We start from the raw sequence: 19,731 nt of genomic DNA on the forward strand, positions 1-19,731 counted from the left end.
CACACACATCCCCTTGTCCACGGTGAATAAAGCAGTGCACACAGCGCACGCTCCCCCAGGCCTCTCTCCGACCCACGCTATTCCTTCCAACCATGATGCCCTTCCACCTCGGCCTGCAGCAGAATTCCTCCTCGCCTCCTAATCAGCGCCCCCGAATCCCCTGTCATGACTGCTGTACCGTCCACCACACTTGACAGTGAGTCCCTTACAGCCCCTCCCCACGGTCTGTGATCTCCAAAGGCACAGACGCTAAGCACGGGCAGCAGCGGCCGTTCATCCCACTGAACTGAGTTACACTGACAAGCGTTAACCGAGGGCCTTGGCAAAAGTCGCCAGGCCCGGGCGCGCAGGCCCACACGTGAGAGCGTGTTTCAGCTCGTAAGGCAAGCGGAGCTTTACGACGCTCGTGGCTGCTGCAGGGCGGACGGCTCCACTGCCAAGGCACCCTTACCATTGGGCTAGTCCTCCTCCATTCCCCAACTATCGGCCAGGGCCCACGAAAAAGTACCTCCCAACCTTGGCTTTGGTCTCAGCTCCTTCTGCCGTGTCCATCAGTTCCTGCTCTCTTTACTGAACCGTTCATTTGATCACAGATTGTAGAAAAGACTTCATCCATCCCCCTGGGGAGCTGTCCTGCTTTCCTGACTGCAGCACTGTGGGTTCCCAACTCACAGGAAGGCTGGCCCCCAGCCTCAGGGCTCCAAGCCTCTTCGCTGGGAAGGCCACGTGCCCTCCCAGGGGGAGAAGCACAGCCCCACTGTCTCTGATGGCGCCCCGACCATCAGCTGCCCCGAGTGCCCGTGCGTGGCCCACGCCTCTCTGCACAGGTGAGCGCCCTGAGGCAGGGGCTGCCTCCCTTCTCCCCTGCTCAGTCCCCACCCAGCTCTCCCCCGCCCACGGGAATCAGACGGTCTGATGTCCTCGGGTCATTCCTTCGTCCAGCACCCCAGCACCTCCTCAACGCCCCCACACGCAGGGCACCGGGGAGACCGCCAGGGTCACCGCCACGACCGGGCTGGAGCATTGGTCCCTGCTCTCCTGAAGCTCACTTTCCGCACAGGAATCGTGGTGACTTGCTCAACTACAGCTCCCAGCAGGCTGTGAAGGCTGCACATCTCTGCTCACTGCGACTGAGCCATGCACAGCTGAAATCACTGGTCTCAGCTGGCTGACAGACACATTTTTGCAGTAGGTAAATGGAACTCTAGCTGCAGGGGGTGTGGACATGGCTTCCTCCTAAAGAACCCCAAGTGAAAGTGTTAGTCACTACTCAACGGTGTCCGACTCTTTGTGACCCCATGGGACTGTAGCCCACCAGGCTCCTCTGTCTATGAGATTTCCCAGGCAAGAATATTGGAGTGGATTACCATTTCCTTCTCTGGGGAATCTTCCCAACCCAAGGATCGAACCCGGGTCTCCCACACTGCAGGCAGATTCTTTACCAACTGAGCCACCAGGGAAGCCCCAAGAACTCCCACAGGCAGCTCTAAAACCACACATGAGCTCCGTTCTGATGGAGGGACACGCACCTTCATGAGCCCAGATGTGACGCTGAAGGTCCGAGCCATTCTTCATGAAATAGAAATCACAGTATGGGCACTTCATGGCTCTCTTGCCAATGAGCCCTTTCAGCTGGACCCTCCTCCCGAGAACCTCGGAGATGGTGTTCATGGAAACCTCTAGAAGAAAAGCAGATGACAACCAGAAGCAGCCAAAGAACTGTGGTTCCAGTGAGAGGTAAGTGGGCCTTGTGACACAGCCTGGACACCCCCCACCCTAGTCAATCCTGGCAGCTCTGAGGCAGCAAGTTAAGTTGTGCCTTGTGGGGTCATGGGAGAGAAATTTTGCCTAAAAAGCTCTTTTATACCAGAATCTAAGCAAGTCTCTCAGACCTAGACTCCTGTTGACACAAAATGTGAGCGATGGAGAGCAGTATGACAAGGCAATAGTCAGACAAAAACAGAATATGGGAAATATGGGGAAAAGACTGGGCTTCCCCAGTGAATCAGTGTCCTGGGGTTGGGGGTGTCCTGTAGAACACAAGGAACTCAGGCGACATGACAACTTCATTCAAACAACCCAACTGCAACAAACAAAGTCTTGTGTCAGCTGGTTGTTGCTGTTGTTGAGTTGCTCAGTCATGTCCGACTCTTTTGTGAACCGATGGACTGTTGCCCGCCAGGCTCCTCTGTCCATGGGATTCTCCAGGCAAGAATACTGGGGTGGGTTGCCATTTCCTTCTCCAGGGGATCTTCCTGAGCCAGGGATCGAATATCTCTTATGTCTCTTAAGTCTCCTGCATTGGCAGGCAGGTTCTTTACCACTAGCACCACCTGGGAAGGCAGCACAGTTTTAAAAAGGGGAGGAGAGCCACAAGACTGGGGCCAGACGCCTTTGAAAACTAGGTAAAATGATGAAATAAAGCAAATCGTTATATAAACACCTGAGTTTTAAGTAAAGATAACTTCTCCCCTTGAATGGACTCATATCTTCATCCCTCTTTTAGTTTCATTTAACATAGCTGCTATACAACGCTGTATCTTAAAATAAACATAAGCATTTTTAAAATCGGTCTCCCACTCTGAGATGCATAACCTTACCGGGATGGTTGGTCTTGATATGTGACTTTATCAATCGATCTTCTGAAAAAGACTTTTCACACACAGGACAAGAATAACTCCTTTTGTCCTTAACAGAAAGAGAGCATAATCAATGGACTGTCTCATTTAAACTCAGGGTCTGTGGAAAAATACCACCACCAATACCAAAGCAAGACAGATGGACACTTTTCCCAGCGCCTACGGCTGGCCCTGCACGGCCCAGGGACTCGAGGGTAGCAGGGCAGTGGCCTCGCCTCCCTTTCAGGAGGGAGGGACTGGCCTTAGAAACGACAGTCCTGTGGATGCAGCTGGGCCAGCGGAGAGCAGAGCTCAGCCTCAGGGTCTAAGACCATCAAGGTCGTTAACATTTCCATCTCCCAAAGTTCCCTCCTTTATCAAGATTATCATGTGTGCGATAAGAACACTTAGTATAAGGTCTGCCCTCTAGCAGATTTTAGGTGTACCATACGTACTGTCGGTTACAGACACCATGCTGTACAATGATCTCCAAGACCCGACGTGCATTTCTCCCTCCAGTGCTCAAGACGCTTGTGCGTGTGAGTTATTTTATTGAGACTCACAACCACTCTTGAAGGACACGCATTATTACTTGTTACAGATTAAGAAACCAAGGCCAAGGGCGACGAGCCCCAGGACTCTGAGGAAGAGCAGGTGTTGGAACTCGAGCGTACGGGCGCCCACCGCAGGCCCTGACCTCTCCCAGGCCACGTCCCGTGGGCTGCAGGGAAGGCATTCACTCTGCACTGACACCAACCCGCCTGCCCGTGGTGCCACATCCTCAGTTAGGGAGAAGCTTTGGTGAACAATCACGCTGTATAGCTCATCCACGCTTCCTCTCCCTTTAATGGTCACTTTAATGCCATTTCACGTGAAAACTTTTCAGAGAGTGGATGTTATGTGTTAAATTTTGTCCCCTACAAATTCACATGTTGAACTCCTAACCCGCAGAATCTCAATGTGACCTTATTTGGAAATGTGGTCATTACAGATGTAATTAGTTAAGATGAGATTGCAGGCCCTTATCCAATATGACTGGTGTTTTTAGGAGAAGGGGAAATTTGGACAGAGACCTGCAAGAGGGAGAATGCCATGTCTTCATGGGAGAAAGAAAATACCCAAGCCCAGCCCAAGAAAAGAAAATGACAAACCAGTATCTCTTGAGAACACAGATGCAAATATCCTCAACAAAATATTAGCACATAAAACCCAAAATGTTTTAAAAGAACTATAAATCACAACCAAGTGGGATTTATCTCATTTGATTCAATATTCTAAAATTAAATAATATAATCCATCACATCAACAGGTTAGAAAATAAAAGTCACATGATAACATCAATAGAGGCAGAAAATTAATTTGGCAAAATCAAATACCTACTCATGATAAGCAATTTCAATAAGCCAGGAATACAGAGGAACTTCCTCAAGTCAATAAAGAAAATCCACAAACAACCTATAGCTAACATTATACTTAATGGTGAGAAACCAGAAACTTCCCCACTAAGATTAGAAACACAGCAAGGATGTCCCCTCCCACCACTGCTTTTTAACATCATACCTGAAATCTTAGCTAATGCAGTAAAACAAGAAAAGGAAATAAAAGATATGGAGACTGAGAAAGAAGAAATTAAAGCTGTCTTTGTCTGCAGATGACATGATCATCTAAGAAGAAATTCTGAAGGAATACACAAACATACTCCTGGAGCTTATAAGCAGTTATGGCAAATTATAGGTATAAGTCTAATATACAAGTCAGTTGCTTTTCTATATGCTAGCAATCAACAAGTGAAATTCGAAATTAAAAACACAGAACTATTTACATTAGCACACAAAAAATGAAATGGTACAAATAAATACCATTATTTACAATGAATAGGTATAAATAAATCTAACAAAATATGTACAAGATCTATATGAGGAAAACTTCAAAACTGATGAAAGGAATCAAAGCAATAAATAAATGGAGAGCTATTCCATGTTCAAGGATAGGAATATTCAATGTTGTCTGGGCAACAGTTCTTCCCAATTTGATGGGTAGATTCAATGTAATTTCAATCAAAATCTCAGCAAGTTAATTTTTGGGTATTGATAAACTGATTATGAAGTTTATAAGGAGATGCAAAAGATACAGAGGCCTACACAAAATGCTAGAGGAGAAGAACAAAGTTGGAGGACTGACATTACTCAACTTCCAAACAGACTATAAAACTGCAGTGATGAAGAGCATGTGATATTGGTGAAATAAAAGTCAAATAGATCAAATGGTACAGAACAGAGTCCAGAAATAAACTCTCTTAAATACAGTCAATTGATCTTTGACACATGAGCAAATGCTACACAATGGATCAAAGACAGTTATCTCAGCATGATGCTGAAACAGGACAGCCATGTGCAAAAAGAAGAAAGTGAACCTGGACAAAAACTTGACACCTTTTCACAAATATTAACTCACATTGGATCACAGATCTAGAAGCAAAATGCGAAACTATAAAACTCCCAGCAGACACAGAAGAAACCCTGGATGGCCTGGAGTGTGGCAATGACTTCAGAGCCAACACCGAAGGCATTACCCGTGAAAAAAGAAAAAGAATCGATAGACAGGGAAAGACACTGTCCAGAGAATGAAAGAACAAGAACACAGACTGAGAGAAAATTGTTTCAAAAGACACATCTGGTAAAACAGGCCAAAGACCTCAACAGACACCCCACCAAGAGGATATACAAACGCCAAGTAAGCATGTGCAAAGACGTTCCATATCCTGTGTCATCAGAGAAATCCAACTCAAAACAACAAGACACCATTGCACACCTACAGAACGGTTCATATCTACAGCATTGACAACACTGAGCGCCAGCAAGGACGCGGAGCCGTGGGAACTCTCGTTAGTTCCGGATGGGGATGCAAAATGAGACAGCCATTCTGGAAGACAGTTTGGCGGTTTCTCTCAAAACTAAAACACTCTTACCATAAGATTCAATGATTGCACTCCTTGCTTTTTACCCTAAAGAGCTGAAAACTCACGTCCACACAAAACCTACACATGGATAGAGTAGCTTTATTCATAACTGCCAAAACTTAGAAGCAACCAAGATGTTCTTCAGTATGTGAATGGACAAATGGTGGTACATCTCAACAATGGACTGTTATTCAGCTCTAAGAAAAAATGAGCTATCAAGCCTTGAAAAGATGTATAAGAAACTTAAATGCATAATGACGAGGAAAAAAAAAGGCCAATGTGAAAAGGCTACATATTATATGATTCCAACTAGAGGACATTCTGAAAATGGTAGAATGATAGAGACAGTAAAGGGATCCGTGGTAGCCAGGGGGCAGAGGGAGAGAGGGATGAGGAGGAGGAGCAGGGAGGAGTTTTAGGGGTGTGAAACTTCCCTGCATGATACTCTCATGAGGTATATGCATCATTCCACATTTGTCCAAACCCCAAAAATGTGCAGCACCCAGACCAGGCCTTAACGTAAGCTATGGACTCTGGGTGTTACTCCATGAGTCAATGAAGGTTCATCAACTGTAGTAAAGGCAGCACTAAGATACAGGATGTCAAAAGGAGGGGAGCTGTGCATGTGGGGGGACAGGGGCTATATGGGGAAATCTCTGTTACTTTCTGTTTAGCTTTGCAATGCATTTCAAACTGCTCTAAAAAGGTTTATCAAAAGAAAACACACACTATGTGCTGAGAACAGAACTTAGCCTGTAAAAATGAGAGCCCAATAAATCTGAAAGACTTTGTTGCTGTGGTTTTAGTTTTGCTGGTAATGCAACTCAGACTCAGCTAACAGACCTTCTTATGGGCTAAGGCACACTGGGAATCCCCAAAGGGGCCTCTGAGTGACCATTCCCCTAAATTCCTTTATGGATTGCTACTACTGCAGAGTGTCTCCTGAGGCTGGGGTTCCTGAAGCACACTTAGGAAAAGTGTGCTGTTCTCTTGCTCAGTTGCTCAGTCGCTCAGTCGTGTCCGACTCTTTGCGACCCCATGGACTGTAGCCCGCCAGGCTCCTCTGTCCATGTAATTTCCCAGGCTAGAATACTGGAGTGGGTTGCCAGGCAATCTTCCCAAACCCAGGATTGAACCTGCATTTCCCGCACTGGCAGGTGCCACCTGGGAAGCCCAAGAAACATGTACTTGATATTCAAAACCAAAAATGAAATGGAAGACTTTCTGAACAACCAGTCTGGATGCACTTCCCACCAAGCATGTGGGTTCCAATCAAGGCCTGCCATGCCCAGATGCCTAAGGGGTCCAGGAAGCTCCCATCAAACAGTCTTAGCTTTCTGCTCAGCTAATGCCATGGACTCCCGCCCAGGCTACATCACAGGGTCCAGGCTTGTCACTGCCCTCCAATGCCCTTGACCTTCTAGGTCACACCATCACTCCTAGCGCTTGCAGACGAACTCGTGCTCACATGCCCTTCTGAAAGACACCCTGGGCACATGCCGCACACATTCTGCAGGGGGCTGTCACCACCCACTACTGCTTGGGCATAGTCAGAGCTGATGGAGGCATTCAGAAGGGCTTTGAAGGAGTTTACAGTGATCTCTCCTGAGCCCTTGCTATTTGATTTTTCCTTTTAATCTCTGATAGTCTGAAAGCAATTTATCTTAGAGCTTATCAGGGCCCCTCATTTCCTGATGCCTTTGAAGATTGTCAGAAGGACACAGGCAGTGGGAAAGGGTGCTGGGAGAAGAGTGCACTCTAAGGACTCATTTATTTCTTTTTCAAAAACCTCAGTTCCCAACTGGAGATGAAAACCCAAACTGACTCAGGAAACTTGAAAAGAAGAGTGGTTAAAAGAGTTCTTTGCAGAGGAGAGTGAGGGCTCCATGCCGTAATGACGGTACGAGAGCCCAGCCCCCGGAGTTTGTTTGCTCTGATGGAAATGCCTTCAAAGCACTACAGGGCTCTTTCTCTTTGAAAGAAGGGAGGCAGTAGCCGTGTGGTGTGGGGACAGGGGACAGGGGCTATGGGGGCAGCTCTGGGGGTGAAGCTCCCAGCCCAGCTCACAGCGATGAGTGAACCCCACCCTGGCCTGCGCCTTGGCCCCTGAAGCAAATGGGCTATTCTCAAGTCCGAAATTAGTGGTGGGTGGAAAATATCAAACCTGCCTTTCACTCAGCCACTGAGTGTATTACCTATCACATAAGCACATCTATAAAGTATCTGACATCAAGATTAAAAAAAAATAAAGTGGGAGATTCCACTCTGAACAATTTCTCAGGAATAAAAAGCCCATGGTTTTAGCAGATGCTGACCTCAACGGACTCAACCTTTCCTCCACCCTTCTGGGGCCCGTGTTGGCTCAGGCATGGTGCTGGGCACAGAGCTGGGAGACTCTGACCCTGCCCTCACAGGGCTCATGGGAGCTGCCAGCACACAGAGGCCACGAACTATCACGGGACAAGGAGAAAACAGTCATGTTCAGTAGTCATGTATGTATGGATGGATGTGAAAGTTGGACCATAAAGAAGGATGAACACCGAAGAATTCATGCTTTTGAACTGTGGTGCTGGAGAAGACTCTTGAGAGTCTCCTGGACAGCAAGAAGATTACACCAGTCAATCCTAAAGGAAATCAACCCTGAATATTCATTGGCAGGACTGATGCTGAAGCTGAAGTTCTAATACTTTGGCCACCTGATGCAAAGAGTGGTCTCACTGGAAAAGATCCTGATGCTGGGAAAGACAGAGGGCAGGAGCAACAGAGGACAAGATGGTTGGATGGCATCATTGACTCAACAGACATGAGTGTGAGCAAACTCCAGGAGAGACTGAAGGACAGGGAAGCCTGGTGTGCTATAGCTCAAGGGGTTGCAAGAATCAGACACAACTGAGCAACTGAAAAACAAATGGAGAAAGTATGACAAAGACAAGAAAACTGACACAACATTGTGGCTAAGTTAACAAGTTAGGAAAGAGCCAGAAACGTGCTCCAGCCTGGATTTCAATTTCCAGGTTCTTCCTGTCCACTTAGTCAGGCCATGACCCTCACTTTCAGTCCTCAGGCTTGTTTATGGGCAGTTGCTTTAAACACAGAAAACTCTGCAGTCTGAGGTCCCCAGTGGACAAATCTCCAAACAGGGTGGCACAGAAACAGATGGTCTGTGATAACAGACTAAAAGACCATATACACTCTCAGCCGTTGGAAAGGAAAAAGACTTTTGTGCAATTGCTTTAGTTCAATAACATTTTACTCTACTTCACACACACACAAAAGTAGCTCCCTTTACTTCTCTGTGCATTGTTGGCAATATATTATTTTAGTCTACTTCCAGAAAGTAACAGGTGAAGTTTTATATATATATCTTTAAAGACAAGTACAGGGGGAGCGGTCCTAAGATGGCAGAGGAATAGGAGAGGGAGACCACTTTCTCCCCCACAAATTTATCAAAAGAACATTTGAACTCTGAGTAAATTCCACAAAACAACATCTGAATGCTGGCAGAGGACATCAGGCACCCAGAAAAGCAGCCCATTGTCTTCGAAAGGAAGTAGGAAAAAATATAAAAGATAAAAAGAGAGACAAAAGAGGTAGGGACAGAGCTCCATCCCAGGAAGGGAGTCTTAAAAAAGACAGAAGATTCCAAACACCAGGAAACACTCTCACTGGCGAGTTCGTGGCAAGCCTTGGAACCTCAGACGGCAACATAACCGGGAGGAAAAATAAATAATTAACCCCCACAGATTAAGTGCCCAATGGTAACTTCCAGCAGAGAAGCAACAAAGATGCCTGCATCCGCCACCAGCAAGCCGGGGCTGGGCAGGGAGGCACAGGCTGCTTTGCTTAGAGTAAGGACCGGGCCTGAATGCCCTGAGGGCAATCTGAGCGAACTCACTTGGGATAGCAAACCAGACTGTGGGAAAACTACCCCATGAAAAGCCCTAACCTAAGACACCTCCAGGCCCGCTCACAGAACAAAGGACTGACCAGAGCTAGCCGGCTTCGGACCCGCCCATCCCCCCCGGAGACAGGCGGGCAAGGGCTGCCAAAGCCAGAAGAGGGTAATCACGGCCCCAGAGAGGCATCATCTACCAAACTGCAAGTAGGCTTCATGGCTAACCAAGACTTCTTGGGATTCTGGACAGGCGACATCCACCGGGAGGGTCGCAGCCAGAGATCAGCTCCCCAGGAGAGACACACGGCACACCTGAGAAGGTGCACCCACTGTACACCCAGAAAACCGAGTGGCAGGGACAGGGGAGGCGATAAGTTGCAGCGACTGCGCTTGGCAAGCACCTGGTCACCTGAGCTGCTCGGACCTGGGAAGGGCACAAAACGCAGGCCCAACCGAGTCTGCGCCTCTGAGGACTACCCAAGTGCCTGAGCCTGAGTGGCTTAGACCTGGGAAGTGCATACAACCCAGGGCCAGACTCAGACAATTCCCGGCAGAGCAACCTAGAGCCTGAGCTGTGTGGGCAGGGAGGGCACACGCACCGTGAGCGGGGCCAGGCCCAGTGTGGTTGAGACACTGTAAGCACACACCAATGTTATTCGTTTGCAGCGTCCCTCCTTCCCCACAGCAGGACTGAACAAGTGAGCCTAAAAAAGTGTCCACCACCGCCCCCTTGTGTCAGGGCGGAAATTAGACACTGACGAGACCAGCAAACAAAAGAAGCTAAACCAAAGGAACTGCCTTGGAAGTGACAGGTGCAATAGATTAAAACCCTGTAGTTAGTACTGACTACATAGGAAGAGGCCTATAGATCTTGAGAAATATAAGTCAGAACAAGGAACTATCCAAAAATGAATTGACCCCACACTGTCCACAACAACACGTGAGAAAGTCCTAGATATATTTTTACTATTATCATTTTTTAAATTAAAAAAAATTTTTTTACATTTTTAAGTCCTCTATTACTCCTTTAATTTTCATTTTTATAACTTACTATTACTTTGCAAAAAAAAGACCCTATTTTTTAAAGCAAACTTCATATATATACATTTTATAATTTTTGTGACTTTGTTTTTTTAATATTGTATTTTTGAGAATCCAACCTCTACTCTAGATTTTTAATCTCTGCTTTTGGGTATTTGTTATCAATTTTGTACCTTTAAGAACTCAATCTTCAGTACCCATTTTTACTTGGGAGCGAGATTACTGGCTTGATTGCTCTCTCCCCCTTTGGACAATCCTTTTTCTCCACCAGGTTGCCTCCATCTCCTCCCTCCCCTTTCTCTTCTCTACCCAACTCTGTGAATCTCTGTGTGTTCCAGACGGTGGAGAACACTTAGGGAACTGATTACTGCCTGGATCTGTCTCTCTCCTTTTCATTCCCCCTTTTATCCTCCTGGCCACCTCTGTCACCTTCCTCCCTCTTCTCTTCTCTGTGTAACTCCGTGAACATCTCGGAGCAGTCCAGACTGTGGAGAGCACATATGGAATTGATTACTGTCTAGCTTGCTCTCTCCCCTTGAGCCCCCTCTTCTTCCCCTGGCCAACTCTATCTCCCTCCTCCTTATTCTCTTCTCCATCTAACTTGGTGAACCTCTCTGGGTGTCCCTCACTGTGGAGAAGCTTTTCATCTTTAGACTAGATGTTTTCTCATCGGTGCTGTACAGATAGAGAAGTCTTGAGGCTACTCTAAAAATAAGACTGAAAACCAGAGGCAGGAGGCTTAAGCCCAAATCCTGAGAACACCAGAGAACTCCTGACTCCAGGGAACATTAATCGACAGGAGCTCATCAAATGCCTCCATACCTACACTGAAACCAAGCACCACCCAAGGGCCAACAAGTTCCAGAGCAAGATATACCATGCAAATTCTCCAGCAACACAGGAACACAGCCCTGAGCTTCAATATACAGGCTTCCCAAAGTCACTCCAAACCCACTGACATCTCATAACTCATTACAGGACACTTCATTGCACTCCAGAGAGAAGTCCAGCTCCACCCACCAGAACAGGGACGCAAGCTTCCCTAAGCAGGAAACCTTGACAAGCCACTCACACAACCCCACCCACAGTGAGGAAACTCCACAATAAAGAGAACTCCACAAACTGCCAGAATATGGAAAGGCCACCCCAAACACAGCAATATAAACAAGATGAAGAGACAGAGGAATACCCAGCAGGTAAAGGAACAGGATAAATGCCCACCAAACCAAACAAAAGAGGAAGAAACAGGGAACCTACCTGATAAAGAATTCTGAATAATGATAGTGAAAATGATCCAAAATCTTGAAAACAAAAATGGAGTTACAGATAAATAACCTGGAGACAAGGATTGAGAAGATGCAAGAAAGGTTTAACAAAGACCTAAAAGAAATAAAAAAGAGTCAATATATAATGAATAATACAATAAATGAGATCAAAAACACTCTGGAGGGAACCAACAGTAGAATAATGGAGGCAGAAGATAGGATAAGTGAGGTAGAAGATAGAATGGTAGAAATAAATGAAACAGAGAGGAAAAAAGAAAATGAATTAAGAGAAATGAGGACAATCTCAGAGACCTCTGGGACAATATTAAATGCCCCAACATTCGAATCATAGGAGTCCCAGAAGAAGAAAACAAAAAGAAAGACCATGAGGAAATACTTGAGGAGATAATAGTTGAAAACTTCCCTAAAATGGGGAAGGAAATAATCACCCAAGTCCAAGAAACCCAGAGAGTCCCAAACAGGATAAACCGAAGGCAAAACATCCCAAGACACATATTAATCAAATTAACAAAAATCAAACACAAAGAGAAAATATTAAAAGCAACAAGGGAAAAGCAACAAATAACACACAAGGGGATTCCCATAAGGAAAACACCCGATTTTTCAATAGAAAGTCTTCAGGCCAGAAGGGAATGGCAAGACATACTTAAAGTGATCAAAGAAAATAACCTACAGCCCAGATTACTGTACCTAGCAAGGATCTCATTCAAATATGAAGGAGAAATCAAAATCTTTATAGACAAGCAAAAGCTGAGAGAATTCAGCACCACCAAACCAGCTCTCCAATAAATGCTAAAGGATATTCTCTAGACAGGAAACACAGAAAGAGTGTATAAACTCGAACCCAAAACAATAAAGTAAATGGCAATGGACCATACTTATCAATAATTACCTTAAATGTAAATGGGCTGAATGCCCCAACCAAAAGACAAAGACTGGCTGAATGGACACAAAAACTAGACCCCTACATATGTTGTCTAAAAGAGACCCACCCTGAAACAAGGGACACATACAGACTGAAAGTGAAGGGCTGGAAAAAGATATTCCATGCAAATAGAGACCAAAAGAAAGCAGGAGTAGCAATACTCATATCAGATAAAATAGACTTTAAAACAAAGGCTGTGAAAAGAGACAAAGAAGGACACTACATAATGATCAAAGGATCAACCCAAGAAGATATAACAATTATAAATATATATGCACCCAACATAGGAGCACCGCAATATGTAATACAAATGCTAACAAGTATGAAAGGGGAAATTAACAATAACACAATAATAGTGGGAGACTTTAATACCCCACTCACACCTATGGATAGATCAACTAAACAGAAAATTAACAAGGAAACACAAACTTTAAACGATACAATAGACCAGTTAGACCTAATTGATATCTATAGGACATTTCACCCCAAAACAATGCATTTCACATTTTTCTCAAGCGCGCACGGAACCTTCTCCAGGATAGATCACATCCTAGGCCATAAATCTAGCTTTGGTAAATTCAAAACAATTGAAATCATTCCAGGCATCTTCTCTGACCACAATGCAGTAAGATTTTCTCAATTACAGGAGAAAAACTATTAAAAATTCCAACATACGGAGGCTGAAAAACACGCTGCTGAATAACCAACAAGTCACAGAAGAAATCAAAAAAGAAATCAAAATATGCATAGAAACGAATGAAAATTAAAACACAACAACCCAAAACCTGTGGGATACTGTAAAAGCAGTGCTAAGGGGAAAGTTCATAGCAATACAGGCATACCTCAAGAAACAAGAAAAAAGTCAAATACATAACCTAACTCTACACCTAAAGCAACTAGAAAAGGAAGAAATGAAGAACCCCAGGGTTAGTAGAAGGAAAGAAATCTTAAAAATTAGGGCAGAAATAAATGCAAAAGAAACAAAAGAGACCATAGCAAAAATCAACAAAGCCAAAAGCTGGTTCTTTGAGAAGATAAATAAAATTGACAAACCATTAGCCAGACTCATCAAGAAACAAAGGGAGAAAAATTAAATCAATAAAATTAGAAATGAAAATGGAGAGATCACAACAGACAACACAGAAATACAAAGGATCATAAGAGACTACTATGAGCAATTATATGCCAATAAAACGGACAATTTGGAAGAAATGGACAAATTCTTAGAAAAGTACAACTTTCCAAAACTGAACAAGAAAGAACAGAAAATCTTAACAGATCCATCACAAGCACAGAAATTGAAACTGTGATCAGAAAACTTCCAGCAAACAAAAGCCCAGGATCAGACGGCTTCACAGATGAATTCTACCAAAAATTTAGAGAAGAGCTAACACCTATCCTACTCAAACTCTTCCAGAAAATTGCAGAGGAAGGTAAACTTCCAAACTCATTCTATGACGCCACCATCACCCTAATACCAAAACCTGACAAAGATCCCACAAAAAAAGAAAACTACAGCCCAATATCACTGATGAACATAGATGCAAAAATCTTTAACAAAATTCTAGCAATCAGAATCCAACAACACATTAAAAAGACCATACACCATGACCATATGGGCTTTATCCCAGGGATGCAAGGATTCTTCAATATCCACAAGTCAATCAATGTAACGCAGCACATAAACAAATTGAAAGATAAAAGCCATATGATTATCTCAATAGATGCAGAGAAAGCCTTTGACAAAATTCAACATCCATTTATGATAAAAACTCTCCAGAAGGCAGGAACAGAAGGAACATACCTCAACATAATAAAAGCTATACATGACAAACCCACAGCAAACATTATCCTCAATGGTGAAAAACTGAAAGCATGTCCCCTAAAGTCAGGAACAAGACAAGGGTACCCACTCTCACCACTACTATTCAACATAGTTTTGGAAATTTTGGCCACAGCAATCAGAGCAGAAAAAGAAATAAAAGGACTCCAAATTGGAAAAGAAGTAAAATTCTCACTATTTGCAGATGACATGATCCTCTACATAGAAAACCCTAAAGACTCCACCAGAAAATTACCAGAGCTAATCAATGAATATAGTAAAGTTGCAGGATATAAAATCAACACACAGAAATCCCTTGCATTCCTATACAATAATAATGAGAAAATAAGGAAACAATTCCATTCACCATTGCAACGAAAAGAATAAAAAACTTGGAATATATCCACCTAAAGAAACAAAAGACCTATATATAGAAAACTATAAAACAGTGGTGAAAGAAATCAAAGAGGACACTAACAGATGGAGAAATATACCATGTTCATGGATTGGAAGAATCAATATTGTGAAAATGAATATACTACCCAAAGCATTCTATAGATTCAATGCAATCCCTATCAAGCTACCAACAGTATTTTTCACAGACCTAGAACAAATAATTTCACAATTTGTATGGAAATACAAAAAAACTCGAATAGCCAAAGCAATCTTGAGAAAGAAGAACGGAACTGGAGGAATCAACCTACCTGACTTCAGGCTCTACTACAAAGCCACAGTCATCAAGACAGTATGGTACTGGCACAAAGACGGAAATATAGATCAATGGAACAAAATAGAAAGCCCAGAGATAAACCCACGCACCTATGGACACCTTATATTTGACAAAGGAGGCAAGAATATACAATGCAGAAAAGACAATCTCTTTAACAAGTGGTGCTGCGAAAACTGGTCAACCATTTGTAAAAGAATGAAACTAGAACACTTTCTAACACCATACACAAAAATAAACTCAAAATGGATTAAAGATCTAAACGTAAGACCAGAAACTATAAAACTCCTAGAGGAGAACATAGGCAAAACACTCTCCGACATACATCACAGCAGGATCCTCTATGACCCACATCCCAGAACATCAGAAATAAAAGCAAAAATAAACAAATGGGACCTAATTAAAATTAAAAGCTTCTGCACAACAAAGGAAACTATAAGCAAGGTGAAAAGACAGCCTTCAGAATGGGAGAAAATAATAGCAAATGAAGCAATGGACAAAGACTTAATCTCAAAAATATACAAGCAACTCCTGCAGCTCAATTCCAGAAAAATAAACGACCCAATCCAAAAATGGGCCAAAGAACTAAACAGACATTTCTCCAAAGAAGACATACAGATGGCTAACAAACACATGAAAAGATGCTCAACATCACTCATTACCAGAGAAATGCAAATCAAAACCACAATGAGGTACCATTTCACACCAGTTAGAATGGCTGCTAACCAAAAGTCTGCAAGCAATAAATGCTGGAGAGGGAGAAAAGGGAACCCTCTTACACTGTTGGTGGGAATGCAAACTAGTACAGCCACTATGGAAAACAGTGTGGAGATTCCTTAAAAAACTGGAAATAGAACTGCCATATGACCCAGCAATTCCCCTGCTCGGCATACACACCGCGGAAACCAGAATTCAAAGACACGTGTACCCCAATGTTCATTGCAGCACTGTTTATAATAGCCAGGACATGGAAGCAACCTAGATGTCCATCACCAGACAAATGGATACAAATGGATAAGAAAGCTGTGGTACATATACACAATGGAGTATTACCCAGCTATTAAAAAGAATACATTTGAATCAGTTCTAATGAGGTGGATGAAACTGGAGCCTATTATACAGAGTGAAGTAAGTCAGAAAGAAAAATACCAATAGAGTATAATAACGCATATATATGGAATTTAGAAAGGTGGTAACGATAACCCTGTATGCAAGACAGCGAAAGAGACACAGATGTATAGAACAGTCTTTTGGACTCTGTGGGAAAGGGCGAGGGTGGGATGATTTGGGAGAATGGCATTGAAACATGTACATTATCATATGTGGAATGAATCGCCAGTCCAGGTTCGATTCATGATACAGGATGCTCGGGGCTGGTGCACTGGGATGGCCCAGAGGGATGGGATGGGGAGGGAGGTGGGAGGGGGGGTCAGGATGGGGAACACATGTATACCCATGGCGGATTCATGTCAATGTATGGCAAAACCAATACAATGTTGTAAAGTAATTATCCTCCAATTAAAATAAATAAATTTCTATTAAAAAATAATAATAAATAAGGACAAATACAGACTAGGCACTTCTCCAAGACAGGCACTGATTTTAAATGTTTGCTGAAAAGCCACTACGCCCTGGATGGAAGCACTACCACCTCCACTGTTACTGTGGCTTCTCCTGCTACCACCAGTAACAAGGAGGAAGAGCTAGTGTAGACTGCCTCCCCCCATGCCTGGACTTGTGCTGGGCCCCTCACAAATGTCCCCACGGAAACCCTGGAGGCCGGGACTGTCACTCCACTTTTACAGACAAGGGGTCAGAGACGTTAGATAGTGAGACCACACCACTTACAAGTGAAGGAGTCAGGATGCAAGACCAGAATGAGTCTGCTCCTCCCAGGTGAAGGGCTTGTAACAGTCACAGTGCCCTGAGCATCGGGTGCCTGCAAGGGCTCCTGTGAAGGCACACAAGGCAGGAAGAACAAAGGGGGAGAGACTGATATATCCTGACTATCCACTGGAAGCTTGACTTCCTGCTACTTCACACATCTGTGTCGGGATGAACCTGATTTAAAAATAAGTTCCCAGGTCCCCCCCCCCACAAATTATGGTGGAGGTATGAGCCAGGAATCTCATTCATAACAATTACCCCTGAGTATTGCTGATTCAGAATGTCATAAATTACATCATCGGGGTCAATGACTTGCAAACTCATCTAATGGGACCTACAAAGGAGGTCACCCTTTTGACATTACCACCTAGAACATATGTGCACACACACTGGCATATAAACACACTGAAACATGGAACCAAAGGTCTCAGAAAACAATACCTATTACCTTGTTATGGGTAAAGAGTGCTGATTAAATTCTACTTCATTCTATTTCATTTTTAAGATATACTACATTCAAAAAACTAAGATCGTGGCATCCAGTCCCATCACTTCATGGCAAATAGATGGGGAAACAATGGAAACAGTGACAGACTTCATTTTGGGGGGCTCCAAAATCACTGCAGATGGTGACTGCAGCCATGAAATTAAAAGACGCTTACTCCTTGGAAGAAAAGCTATGACCAACCTAAACAGCATATTAAAAAGCAGAGACGTTACTTTGCCAACAAAGATCTGTCTAGTCAAAGCTATGGTTTTTCCAGTGATCATGTATGGGTATAAAAGTTAGACTATAAAGAAAGCTGAGCATCAAAGAATTGATGTTTTTGAACTGTGGTGTTGGAGAAGACTCTAGAGAGTCCCTTGGACTGCAAGGAGATCAAACCAGTCCATCCTAAAGGAAATGAATCCTGAACGTTCATTGGAAGGACTGATGCTGAAGGTGAAGCTCCAATACTTTGGCTACCTGGTGCGAACAACTGACTCATTTGAAAAGACGTGATGCTGGGAAAGATTGAAGGCGGGACGAGAAGGGGACAACAAAGGATGAGATGGTTGGATGGTATCACCGACACAATGGACATGAGTTTGAACAAGCTCCAGAGTTGGTGATGGACAGAGAAGCCTGGCATGCTGCAGTCCATGGGGTCACAAAGAGTTGGATATGATTGATCTGAACTGAGTTGTAATCCACTGAACTAAGTTCACAATCCTCTAATGGATCATGACCTGGGGGCTGAAAAACACTGGCCTGGGTGTTCCACATTTATTTTCTAGCTTAATCTTCACTATCCTGAGAAGTCAAAGAAAGTACCATACCTCCATTTTACAGAGGAGAATACTGAGGGTCAGTGACGCTAAGCAATTTGCCCAAGATCACAGAGGTGGCTATGGGGTCTGAACGTTAACATGCTAGAACCAAACTTGGTTTTCTCAAGTTTCCCTTTCACAGCGTTTGCCCAGTGCTGTTAAAAAAAAAAAATGGGTTCAGAAATGTCATTGACTAACTTCCTTGACCAGGTCCCCATGTTTCCTTGATGGCAATACATCCTTGACTCTGAGTCACGCTGCCTGGTCACTGATGGGAGGGAGGAGATGGAGGGAAGCAGCTACAGGGAAGTGCCTGTACAAGCACTGAGCCACGCTCTTTATTCAGAGCGATCCATTTAACGGCCCAATAATCCAAGAGACCTAGGTACGGATGCAAAGACATGCGTATGTGTACATGTATATTTTGCATATAGGGGTGTGTGTGATACATGTGTGCACACGTGAGTGGGTGTGCATAATGCATGTATGGGTATGTCTGTGCATAGACATGTATATATGTGTGTGTATAAAGAGCCAATATGCTTTTTAATACATATTTCACAGAAGGCTACTGAGTCTCAGAGAGGACAAGCGATTTGTCCAGTGTCATACAGCCTGTGTGATTACTGGAGACAATATCTGAATCCAGTTATCCAGCCCCAAAGCACGTGCTCTTTATACCCACTAAACCCAAAACACCCTGACTTTCCCTTGGCAATGCAGTTCCCGAGTGTTAGTGATTTCAGGCCAGGAAACGGAGGTGTCAGATCAAGCTTCTGAAGCCTGTTCTGCGCAGAGAAAGGAACGCGGGCAGAGCAGCACACCTGGGCCAGGTGTGCCTCCTTCACAACTCGGAGCGTCTCGAATCACCCCAGGGTAGAGGAGCGTACGGGCCAGGTGTGCCTCCTTTACCACTCGGAGCGTCTCGAATCACCCCAGGGTAGAGGAGCGTGCGGGCCAGGTGTGCTTCCTTTACCACTCGGAGCGTCTCGAATCACCCCAGGGTAGAGGAGCGTGCGGGCCAGGTGTGCTTCCTTTACCACTCGGAGCGTCTCGAATCACCCCAGGGTAGAGGAGCATACGCTAAAATAGACACTCACTCACTGTGTCACAGGATCACCCACCGGAGAATCGGACAACTTTTACCACCATGAGACTATTTAACAGCACCTTGAATTAACATATCACTTTTAAAAAAATGCTTTACAGACATTCTTTCGCAGGGTCTCCAAGGAATAACGCGATAATATCATCAGTGAT

At 44.2% G+C, this 19,731-nt stretch overlaps 1 protein-coding gene across 2 annotated transcripts in view; it reads right to left on the reverse strand.

Annotated features, from left to right (window-relative positions):
* Positions 1-19,731, reverse strand: part of ZFAT (zinc finger and AT-hook domain containing) — a 158,532-nt gene that overhangs the window by 71,038 nt on the left and 67,763 nt on the right. For both annotated transcript variants that reach the window (XM_044928863.2, XM_025265571.3), the window contains 2 exons: positions 2,601-2,688; positions 1,530-1,679 (listed from right to left, as the gene is read on the reverse strand). In XM_044928863.2, the coding sequence (XP_044784798.2) occupies positions 1,530-1,679; positions 2,601-2,688 (238 nt within the window). The remainder of the gene's footprint in view (positions 1-1,529; positions 1,680-2,600; positions 2,689-19,731) is intronic.

This window comes from Bubalus bubalis, chromosome 15 (genome assembly GCF_019923935.1).
Source record: "Bubalus bubalis isolate 160015118507 breed Murrah chromosome 15, NDDB_SH_1, whole genome shotgun sequence".
NCBI classification, from domain to species: domain Eukaryota; kingdom Metazoa; phylum Chordata; class Mammalia; order Artiodactyla; family Bovidae; genus Bubalus; species Bubalus bubalis.